The sequence below is a fragment of the Cardiocondyla obscurior genome, linkage group LG15, assembly GCF_019399895.1.
Source record: "Cardiocondyla obscurior isolate alpha-2009 linkage group LG15, Cobs3.1, whole genome shotgun sequence".
Lineage (NCBI taxonomy): Eukaryota > Metazoa > Arthropoda > Insecta > Hymenoptera > Formicidae > Cardiocondyla > Cardiocondyla obscurior.
The window spans coordinates 3,955,194-3,967,255 of NC_091878.1; the positions used below are offsets into that span (position 1 = coordinate 3,955,194).

Below are 12,062 nucleotides of genomic sequence, written 5' to 3' on the forward strand. Positions count from 1 at the left end.
ACAAAGATCTCCTCGGAGACACGACGGGGCATTCCGGAGTCCTCGAGAGCAGTTTGCTCGGGTTATTTTCCCATAACCCGGCGCGGATGGCCCCTGTTTTCAGGGTGCTACGGAGTATTTGGACGGCGCAAGACGGTAGCGGTAGGACGCGATAAGGCTACGGCGCCGTAACTCAAAGATAGCGTCGTGTTTGACTTCGGTATAATGGCTCCTTTGTAGCTTTGTAACCGGCCTCGCAAGAGACAAGGCGCGATATTTGCGCTCCGGCTGGAAACCGGAAACCGGCGGCGGAGACGCGTTGGACGGGGCGTAGTTTCGTAAAATCGCGTGCCCTCGCGTGGAAAGCTTAGAAGTTCACGAAGAGAGAAAGAAATACTCTTCTACTTTTAAATATTTTTTTAAAGGACCATAGACGTTACAGGTGTTGTAAAAAAATTATTAAAAAACCGCAAAATTTAAAAGATAATAAATTTTAATGTGATAAAAAAAAGTATACATAGAGCTCGATCGTTCTACAAATTATCCTAGAAAAAAAAGAAAAAAAGAAAAAAAAAAATATAGCGTAGAAGTAATCTCGTTCCCGCGGTTCTCCATGGAGAACCGACATCGCGTCGTCCTCGACACATCCCGTGCGCGCTTTGGATGTGGACGTCAGACGTGTATGAGAAACGGCGGTGCAACCGGCTGCCGTTGCAGCAACATCAGAGAGCATTTAATCCAGAATACCGAATGTGAGAGCATACCGCTGGCCCCCGAGCGATAGATTTGGGCAACGCGCGCGAACGGGGTTGCAACCCTCGCCGGCACGAAGTGCACCCTATCCCTCGGCGGGCCATTAATAATATACCCATATTGGACACAATTCACCTTGAAATTAACCGGCAGCCGATTGGTAAGCCTGGCCAAATTGACTTCGAAATTGACAATTTACGATCTCGCGTCCGAGCGCTATTCGCCCCGCTCGCTCGCTCTCTCCCGTTTTGCTCGTTCCGACTTTTCTCGCGAGCACCAGGCCACCCGTGACCGACGTGGAATCCATCAAAATGCCATCGCGTTCTCGATCAAGGCTCGTCACGCCAAGAAACGCCTTTATTAAATCATAACGCCATTAACTTTCCGCGATAAACGTGCTAAACAAAATTGCACATCTCACGATTTTTCCAAAAATATTTCCCTTATATATTATTTAAAAAAAAAAAGAAAGAAAAGATAAAAATACCATATTTAATCATTTCCAAAACGTTCGCAAAAACGCAAGTCTCTCTTTCGCGTCAGGGGTGCTTTTTTTCTCGGGCTTGTTGGATAATCGCGCGGGCGCCTTGTTACGTTGACAAGACACATTGACAGGAGGACGTCGTGAAGAATTGCGCGATGTGTACTGATTTAATGCGGCGTACACGTAGGCAGGTAGGTTCAGGCACGCACGCGATATCGCTCGCACGACACGCAGCGGCGCCCCGCGTCTTCTCTTCTTTCTTTCTGCTCGGCACGCTTCCGCCGCTCGTCATTTCCATCCGTCGCCACGAACGCGAAACGTGAGTGGTAAATATTTGCGATACAATGTAATCATCGTTCTGCCAATAACGAGAGTTAGCTCGGCAGCGAAAGGAAATGCATGGCGCGGGTGGCAAAAAAGAAAAAGCGCACACAAAAAATAGCGGAACCCGATAACATCGGCGGTAACGCGATTCGAGAAAACTAATTAACGTCGCGTCCGACGGCGTCCAATTTGTCGCGGCGGCGAAATGAATTTACGAGTGAAGGATGCAGGTCGTTTTCTAACGGCGCTGCCTTACTTCCTCCTCCTCGCGGCGCGATATAAATTAATAGCGGGTATGGGAGAAACGATATTCGTATCCGTTCCATTTGTTTCCGCGCGAAGGAAGTTTTGGGCGACGCACAATAGAAACAGGGGGGAGGAGGGGGACCCCGCCGCGTCGATTTTAATGGGGGAATCACGGCCGGTTTATCGCCGGAGTTTATCGTAATGGGGCGCAGGAGCTGTCAAGCGCGGTAGGAATCGCGAGAAAACGCTCACGTTAAATTACATCGAGGTCGATTGCGCGCGGCGGCGAGCGCTTTCCACGGAAGCGGCTGCCGCATAATTAAGACAATTAAGGTACCCGCGCTATAAATCACAGCCGCGCTCATCTACTTAAGGCTAATATCAGATCGGCGATCTAAGCGAGTACCACTTCCACGTACGGTTAAATGCATGCTCGATCTACCCGCTTCCACTGCGGGGCCGCGGCGTTCCTTTTCCGCTCGATTTCGTGGATTCCGCACGGCCGAGTCGCCCCGCGCGGACAAATTCGTGCAATTCCACCTGCGGTCCCTTCACCTCGACGCCCGACGCCTTTTCGGTGCATTCGAATCGTCGGATCCGATCGGGCCGATTCGATTCGATTCGATCGGCTCGCCGCGTTTCGCCGCGTCGGCGTTTTTTGCCGCGCGGCGCGACTGTGCGCGCCGGATACAGCCGGAGCGAGCTAAAGACTCTTCGAACTTGGATAGATCGTTAAACGCCCCATCGCTTACGAAAGCCGTGTAATTCCCCCCGCGAGTCGCGCGATAGATCTCCATCGCCCGGTTTTTTATTCCCCTCGCCCTCATTTATTTCTTCGCGTCGCCCTTTTCCCTTGCTTTCTCGCGCCGTTTCTTGGATCCTTCTTTTTTCCGTTCGTTTCGCCGCCGATCCGTTTGTCCTTTTCTTCGCGAGACGATCCGACTTCTCCACCGGTGGTGCAGCGATCATTAGGGCGGGGAACGATCGGGATATCGGGGGGCTTTGCAGCACCTGGCCCGATCATCGGCAGTTCTTAATGCCCACACGCAATTCCCGAATGAGAAACCCGGCCGAGTATCAATGCAGACGTGTGCGCGGCCGGATCTAATCGATCGATCGCGCCGCGAATAACATACAAAACGATCGCACGGGCGATAATTTCCAGCCGTCTAACCGTTTCGCCCGCTCGGGAGCCGTATTTCACGCGACTGGCTTGCGAATTAAGTGCGGCGAACGTCCGTCTTGCTCCGGCCGCGTGTAAATCACGCGACCGGAGCCGGACGAACGACTCGCGAAACCGTCTTCGAACTCCGATCGCTCGTTACGATTGCGCCGCTCTAATTGCGGCCCGCTCGTGTGTACATAATTCGCGCGAGACACGCTGGTGCTCGTATATACCTCGCCCTTCCCCCCCGTTTTCGCGACATCTCCGGCGGGACGGTCTCGAGGATGGGGCCTCTGCAATTATCCGGCCTTCTGGCGAAGTTAAATTTCAGCCACTTTGTTAATAATCACTTACGGATCAAGGGCAGGCCCGTGCGAACTGGTCGCGCGCGTTTCCCGAAAAGAAACCTCTCATAAATTCCTCCGCGCTGCTCACGTGCCGGTTTCCCCGACGCTACGATTATCTCGTGATAAAAGTGAATTCACGCTGTCGTAACGTACGCGCGTGGCATTAATGCGGCCGATCCCCGTTTGTCTCTCGCGAGGGACGAATCGGCTTCCCCCCGATGCGAGATCGAGCCGTTGCCGCAACGCGCGATTACTCGCGATCTCTTGAACTCTTGGCCAACGGTCTGGTCCACGCCCGCCCCGTTATTGTTTTACCGCATAATGCGGGAGATGTTGCAGAAATATCTCGCCGGAGAACTCGCCGAAGGGAAATGAATATCGCGGTAGATACGCGTTCGAATCGCTTTCAGTTTGCATCAGCGAGCATTGCTGCAGCTCGAGTAAGTTTTTTTTTTTTCTTGTCTTTTTTTTTTCCGCGAGTACGACATCGGGGGATAAATCAGAGGATAAATATATCGTTTCAGTCCGATTTTTGACCGAGGAGGAAGGTTTCTCTGCTCGCGCCGGCCGGCGCCTCGTCTTATTTTGCTGATCGCGCGGCACGCAAACAAATGCGCATTATGCGGGGTCTAAGCGCTCAGAAAGTGCGCTCGTGTTTTCGGTGTAACCTGAAGCTAAGCGGTTTAAGAGATCAACGCCGTATAAACCGGCCGTCTGAGAATCGTCTGGGGATCCCGCGTGCGTGAGAGGCGGCGGTGAAAAAGGGATAGGGCGAGAGACAAGTAGCAAGGCGAAAAAGAACGCCTTCATGCCGGAGTGCGAGAGCGAGCGAAAGAAGGAGAGGAGGAGGGAAAAGAACGGCCGAAAAGGAAGAGCGCAGGAGTGAGACACCGAGGTGGAGATGAGAATTCCGGGCAACGGAGAGACGAGGTGAGAGGGCGAGGCAGAAGGACGGGATGAAAAATTAGATTTACAAATCTGTCTTGACTACTATGAGATTGCTCGCTTACCGGTTAGCGGTGCTCAGTCGCCGCCTCGTTATTTCTTAACGAACGCACGCTGTAAACGACGTACATCGCGAAGAAGATCGTGATTAAGAAGATGTCTCCAGAAACGCGGCTCGATCACTCCCGTTGTTCTCCTCGATCGAAGGCGAGTCAAAATTTAATTCATCCTTTTGCGTAAAATGGTTGAGAACATCCGCGGACAGTTAGGTGTTGCGTGAACGTTACCGAGAATAAAGAAAGGTAACGAGTTCCGGACATTCCCCCGTTGGAACAGAAGGCGAGTAACACCCGTGTATTTCACGCGTAATGCTGTGGTGTTGGTGTGGATGCATGCGTCACATGTGTGTGCGAGAGCGCCTCTCTGGCGCCTATCGCATATGAAAAATGAACCTCCCTCTCTCGCGCCGGTATCATCGCCACTATCGTACAGATTGTTTCAACGGAGATCTTCCTCGTCTGCCTCGGACGCCGACAAAGCTCGAAAGGTGCCAGTGATGCTCATCAAAAGAAAATGCCGGCCACTCAGATCGAAAGTCAATCTACTCCGAGGACTTATAGTTGAGGATCTCGAGATCTTTTACGAGATCTATTTTTAAGTTGCAATATAAATATTTTATAATTTACTTTTTATTTGCTCGATTAATTGTACTTAGTAATTAAATCATATTATGCGCATTTTGACATATGCAATAAAAAAAAAAAAAAATTTCCACATATGCAAAAAAAAGTGTTTGATATTTTATTTACTCTATCATTTTATTTTTTCGATTCAAAAACAACGCGTGAAATGTAACTCTGCGAAACTCTTTGTCAGCCGATGATGTATCCAAAGTGAAAGCCATGTGTTATTTTCACGGGTGATTTTCGTTTTCCCTTAGTCACGTAAGAGTCCGCTCTCGAAGCGTTCGCACGGCCTGCGTAGATTAGCCATCAAGGTTTCAAATTGGGTTTCTCGACTAGTGAGCCGGGTGTGCCTTTAATGGTCCGTGCGGCGCTTTTTCTGGGACGGCCTCTCGAAGGCAATCTCGAAATCACAACTCGAGGATCCGCGCCCGTGGTACTGCAAATAAGACACTTTATTCCGCCGAAGAAAGATCGGCAGGCGGTCGTTAAAGCCGGCTCGTTTCCACGTGTCGTGCCGCGCGGCAGTTTCCAGTCTCGCGGCCTCGAAAGTCGATTCGTAATCACTGATAATTCGCACTTGCGGATATTCCCATTTCTCGCGATACTCAATCGGCCCCGGACGATCTCGATCGCGCTAATGAATCCGGGAGGCCTCGCTTCCTTGCTGCGCGCGCGAGGCCTGACATTTCCTCCTTAATCCTTTCAGCAGATAATCGGTCGCGATGAATATCGCGGCCACGACGATCGGGGTAAGACATTACCTCGATGACAGGTGTCTCTAACCGCAGTAACTCTCTCTCACTGTACAGCTCCAGGCCAGGAAGACCCCCAAAGCGCGCTTCCGTTGGGCTGAGCCTTGCAGCGAGCCACCTAGCAGCGGCCGGCCATCATCCGCAGCATTCTTTAAAGAAGCACAGAATGGACAACGGCGATTATTACGAGAACGGACACCTCGGTAAGTGCCTATCATTACTTTCTTCATTTATTTCTATTAAAAAGAATAGAGATGTAGAACTTTTCCGCGATACCGATTGCTTCTCTCGTGTGATTTAAAAAGAAAAAAAAGAGCTGAAAAAAGAATATATATCTTTCCACCTATTTTTTTAATCAAAGATATTTATAATCTGTGGCGTTATTTTCTCCCTCAGTTTTTTTTTCTTCTTTTTTTTGCCTTTGGTAAACTTTTTACGCGCGATAGAGATATACAAATTCTCGTTCTGATTTTCCATCGAGGTTTCTGGTGGAAAGTATCGCGGACGGCCGAGCGTAATGCCAAATAGAGCACGTACGTGCAAATAGACGCGCATAGCGAGGGCCACGCGTTTGATTACTGCCATCCGTATATACGCTCTGGCATACGGTGACCCTACCGATCAATTAATTAGGGGAATCAAACACACTTGGAGTGAGCAAATTAACTGCGACTGCACCGTTGTGTTGCGGCCTGCGGTAGCGGTCACCGTTGCCCGTGATACGATCCCTTTACGCGCGCAAATGGTACTCGCGCTGTCTTTGCACTCCCCACCGTCGGATTCCGATCCAGGAAGTCTCTCCTCGGGGTTTCGCGAATTACCTTGCCGCGTCGCATTGCGCCCGATTATTTGTCGACCGCCGGATTCCGCCATTCGCCGATATTCGGCGTTATCGATAACGCAAGCTGTCAGATTGATATCGTAATCTCGCGGCGTTCACGTACGATTCTTGCCCGACGTGATCCGCCGCGGACATCCGGAAGATCGATAAGCGCGCATACAATATTCATTGGTTTATTTGCGCGGACTCTCTTTGTCCTCCTCGATAGCGCTTTGAAGGGTGTCCGCCGGGACGCGCTTATTTCGCAGAGATATATTATCACGGGGGACGCACAGAGAGAGGGAGAGGGAAAAACGGGGACGTTATTGCCGTCAATGGCGAGAGAAGGAAATCGTTAAATCACGTCATACGGCGGCGGCGTCGATCGACGTATTCGGAAATTGTTTAAGCAAATAATCGCGAACACGCCGGCCGATCAATTTTACGGGCAAATACGTTTCACGGTGCAACGTTAATGAATTAATGCCGCGGCGCGTTCGCGCGGGTCCGCGCCTGCAGCCGGCCGCGCTCGTTCGCTCGCGCGGCTCGTCGGGGTAAACGTTGAAACGGCCGGCAATTAATTACGGCCGCGCGGTAATTGTATAATTGTTTTACGATTGGATCCCACCGCCCCGCTCGCCGTCGCGACCGTATATCCCGGCTGCACCCGATCTGCCTCGCTTAAAACGTACACGCGATCGGCGTATTACGCATTAATCGTCCGAGAAACGAATTAAGGACGCCGAAAGAGCGCGCGGAAAACGAGACCGGGGAAAGGTGTATTAAAGAAAGTTTTTCTTTTTTAATTTTAATTTTTTTTTTTTTCTTAATTTAATTTTTTTTTACTTTGTTATTTTGCTCCGGCGAGAGACGTGTTTTTTTTCCATAATGCAATTAATAAACTCGACGAGCGAGATCCTGTCGCGACAGCTAGCCGGCGTGAAACACGGAGCGCACATTGAGCTCGAGCACGGATGAGTGCGTGACACGTGCGCGAAGCGTCGCCGGAGCCTCGCTAGTCTCTGCGAGATTAAGAGCGGTCGAGTGAAAAAGGAGGATATCTCGCGAGGATTCGGAATCCGCGATTCCCGGATACCGCTGCTCCGCACATCGATCGCGGATGTGCCCCGCTAATCAGATTGACCCGGCGTAATTTATATTATGCGACCTAATGCATATCGAATTGTTTATTAGCGCGCGGGCTAAGTTAATTACCCGGCTGGCTCGGGCGTTTGAGCGACCGTGACGGGGACCAGTTCGAGTGCGGAGGGAGGTTTTACTGCCGGTGTATTTTTCGCCTTTCTTCGGACATGACGGCGCCGTCAATGTCCGCGCGATCAACTCGATTCATCGGCGACGCTCGGCGCGTTATAACTAATACATTACGTCGGCGGGCGTGATCGCTCGATCGTTCAACGAGCGGAGGTATCTCGTCGGTGGCAGCGGATATTTCGGCCGTTCCAGGAGTATGCGACACACATACTACGCGAAAAAGAGAGAAAGAGAGGAAAAGAGAGGGAGAGGGAGGAAAAGGGAAGCGTGTCGCCCTCGCCGGGTGGCTGGTCGGAGGTCGGGTGGGCTTCGAACGGACCGCGGCTCGAAACGATGGTGTACTGCCAAGCGAATGCTCATAAAAGCATTGATTAACTGTTGGCGGTCGTAGGTCAGCCGGCACACGGCTGGCCCGTGTACCAATAAAACCCGGCTAATAGTGGCTCGACATCGCTCCAATATCATGCGCCGACCATCTCGCGCGCGCGCGTGCTTTTTCTCTCTCTCTCTCTCTTTCTCTCACTCTTTTTGTCACAGGCCTAGCGGTTTTCACGCTCGAAAACGGCGTTCGTAAAAATCGCGACCGTCCGCTGGAGTTACGACTTATAATTTTTTTTTTATCTTTAACATCCGTTTTAAATGCTGTCATTTAAAATTTTTCGGAGTTAATCAATGAGATAGAAACATTTTGTTGATTAGAGAGAGATGGGAGGTAAAGGTTTAACGATATTCAAGAAATACGTGCATCCATCACTTCCGCTGTGTGCTAGGAGAAACGGGTTCGTGAACGTAGAATTGCTTTATGCATTTCCGGGAGTCGCGCATATTCAAGACTTTAATTGCTACCGGCGCGCATGAGTACTTAATGAGCAGTTATGTTTTGTTGATGGCTCGATAGGGAGAATAGATAATTATGAACGGATATCTCTCTTTTGACGACGTTACTTGTGTATTCATAATTAGATGTTATCAATGAACGGAGGACTTAATAACTGGCGTTATTGCTAATTTGCTTAGTAATTACGAGTGATATTTAAAACAGTTGTTACGTAATTAAAATAGGTCTCGTTTTTTTTATATCGTATTATTGTTCAACGGCAATTTTTTAATTAAATTTACCTTCGCAAAAAAAACAGTTGTGTGCAAAAAGATTAAAATTGTTACATGTAAATAAGAGAATATTAATAAAAGATGCTTCTCTGCCGTGTAAAATATATTGCAAAATTTTGTTATTAAAAATACTAAATACATCAAATTATTAAGTTTAACATTGTGGATTTACGATCGTTGACGGAAATATCAAATGTGTAATTTCGTGCTTGTGTATATCCAGTCCTTCTGACCGCGGACCGTCGCAACTCACCAAGTTGTGGTCGATGATTGCAAACCGGACCAGGTAGCTTCGCAAGGTAATTAATGAATCGGGGAAACGACGAGCGCGAGATGCAAATGCGTGCATTTCATTGACGATTTCCGTCGACCGTTCGTATTAAAGGAATAATTGGAGCGTAAGAATCGTCGAAGCATTTCTATTTCGTTTAGAATTAACTTTTATTCTGCCACCCGGAAATTATTTTTGTGTCAAAAGTGAGTCGACTGTAAAATAATCATTAGCCCGAGAGGCATAATTAATTATGTCAATCAGATAGACTACAATTATGCCTGATATTTAAATATTATAAAAATGTAATTGCATGGTTAAACTGATAGAAATGACAGATTATAGCTGTCAATAAATTTTTGTTGTCTTAAACGCTTTTTTTTCTTTTCTTTTTTTTTTTTTTCTCTTTCTCTTCCCGAATATTAAGAAGTTAATTCGAGAGCGAGTTGGCGAGGCAAAATAAAGGTTGACTGAGTTCTGGAATACAATCTCGACCGTGAATCTATCATTTTTTGCCGTTGTCAGAAACGTTTCGGTCGATTTTCTACCCCTCATCAGTTACAATCAAGGTTTACAGTGTGTAGTTTTTTTTTTTTTCAATTTTTTTTTTCTCTGGTAGCCGGCACGGTGTGGCCGCGCTTGATTATTTTTTACGAGAGGAAACAAGCGGGCGAGGTGCCGCGCGTAAGCGCGACGAAAAAGCGGCCGCGTTCCCGCGGAGGCTGCGAGGAGAAACGCAAGGAGGCGCCGGGTTATAATCGGAGTAACAAAAGCAGCGGTCGTATTAAGCCTCCTCAATTTCGTAACGCCTTTATACGCCCGCCGCGTGACCGTGAATCAATCGCGTCGAGAATTTTCGCGTTTCATCGCTTTTTGCGTAACGGGGAAAGAGCCTCGCGCATGGCGCCGTAAATGAAGACGTCAACGAGAGGAGACAAAAAATCGAGGATTGTGCACGCGCGCATGGAAGACAGACAAGAGGGGAGGGAGAGAAGAAAAAAGAGCGTGAGATTATATTAACGAAAAAAATTAACAATTAATTAATACAATATATTATTCATATTCCGGGATACCACGGCTGCATTTCGCGTATTAGAAGAAAGAAAAAAAAAGAAAAAAAAAACGAAGTGAACGCTAAAGAACGTGTTTCATCGACAGTTATTTGCGATTATGAAGTCTTGCTCGCTTTATTGCGCGAGGATTGCGGCATGTGCAGAAACGCGGGAAACGCGTTTGCGGCGACGTTTTCGCAGGACTCGGCCAGGCCCCGCGCGAGGAAAATAAAGGAGCGAGGCGAACACGAGCGGCCGTAAAATCCGCGCCGCTTCTCGCGAGAAGCATGACGGAATTTTAGTACGACTTAATTACGAGACGGTCCTCGCGCTCGGCGTCGTCGTTCTTTTTATTCCGGGGGCACGTTTACGACGCTCCGACGGATCCGCCCATCCACTGCAGGATCTAGGATCCTTGGCCGCTCGAGAACCGTCGCTATTATCTTTATCCCGCAAAATCATGTCTTAAGCTGTTCGCGTTGATTCATCGAGCAGTTTTGTCTTCCCTCTGAAGAATCTTTCTCCTCGCACGAAAAGATTAAAGAAATATTCCGCTGCGTTCGCTCAACGTACAACTCGATGCTTCCGGAAAATGTTGATTGCGTTAGACTTTTAATGCGATTCGTGAACGGGACGGCCGGTTTCGATTTAGGTTCAAACGCCGGTAACCGCGGAGTCCAACAGAGGAGATCAGCGCGAGAGCGAAGCGCTTTTTTGGGCAAAGTGACGGCAATTTCCTGCGATTAAAATCGCGGCTAATTGGCTCAAAAATCTGTACAATTTCCGCCCCTCCGTAGCGGATGGCAACGGCGGCGGCAGCGGCGGCTGGCGGTGGTAGTCAACAATTTACTCGTTAGCAGCCCGACGAGTGTGCCGCGCCGCTCAATTAACTTGCGAATCAACGGGGCCGGGCCGCTGCTTTGTCCACGCGCGAATATTTCTGTGTAATTCGTACGCGCGGCCCTCGTGACCAACAAACGCGCGCTACGCGGAAAATAAAAAAATAAAAAAAAAAAAACTGGCAAGCACCCCCCCGCCGAGGCAATCACGCGGTGTGGCAGGGCTAACAGAAAAATAACGAAACGGGCAAATGGAAATCGACGCCGGCCCGTTGTTGTTTCCCGGCCGTAAAAGGTACGGCCGCGGCGGGGGAGACGAAATGTCTTTCGAGAGCGATCAAAAAATGATGGGCTCGTTTGTGCGCTGCAACTGGTGCTACGCGCGTGAAAACAGCTATCCTCGCAAATTGGTCCCGGTTCCCCTCGCGCTTGGAAACGCCGAACATTCGCGCCGATCCTTGGGAGAAGCGAGCGCCGAGATTCCGGATACCGTTTCCCCGCCCGAGCAGGGTTCCGGGGTTTTAACAGCGCGCGGTTTAATCTTCATTTTAACAATCGCATAAAATGATAAACAGCGTCCGCGGACGCGGCCGCGGAGTTTAAAGTGCCCGACAATTGGACTCACGTGGCGCATGTCAAAGGACGTAAACCCGGCCGCCGTAAAAACCCCGTTCGCGGTTTTACTACGACCGCGTACACGTGATTCCGTAATATTGCCTCGGCTGTAACATACCGCGTCGAATTTTCTCGGCATCCGAAATTGATTTTTTACTTGAGCAACCGTTGATAATCATTGATTAAAAATATTATACCATATATTACATTAAAAAAAAAGAAAAAAAAAGAAGAAAAAAAAAAAAAAAAGAATTAAAGTAAATATACACATAATTAACGATTGTACATAATAAGATTACAAACGGTACAATTCTTCCGTCTGCGAGCCCGATGATATTTCGAGACTAGATCGCGAATAATGAAAATACCCAATGGGTATCGCCGCGATCGGAGGAAACCGGT

The 12,062-nt window shown here is 48.9% G+C and overlaps 1 protein-coding gene across 3 annotated transcripts in view; it reads left to right on the forward strand.

Moving 5' to 3' along the window:
- The window catches only part of Dac (dachshund family transcription factor), a 172,887-nt gene that overhangs the window by 62,984 nt on the left and 97,841 nt on the right, over positions 1-12,062 (forward strand). For 2 of the 3 annotated variants that reach the window (XM_070667189.1, XM_070667191.1), the window contains exon 2: positions 5,739-5,884. In XM_070667189.1, the coding sequence (XP_070523290.1) occupies positions 5,739-5,884 (146 nt within the window). The remainder of the gene's footprint in view (positions 1-5,738; positions 5,885-12,062) is intronic. The other variant, XM_070667190.1, reaches the window with a different exon arrangement.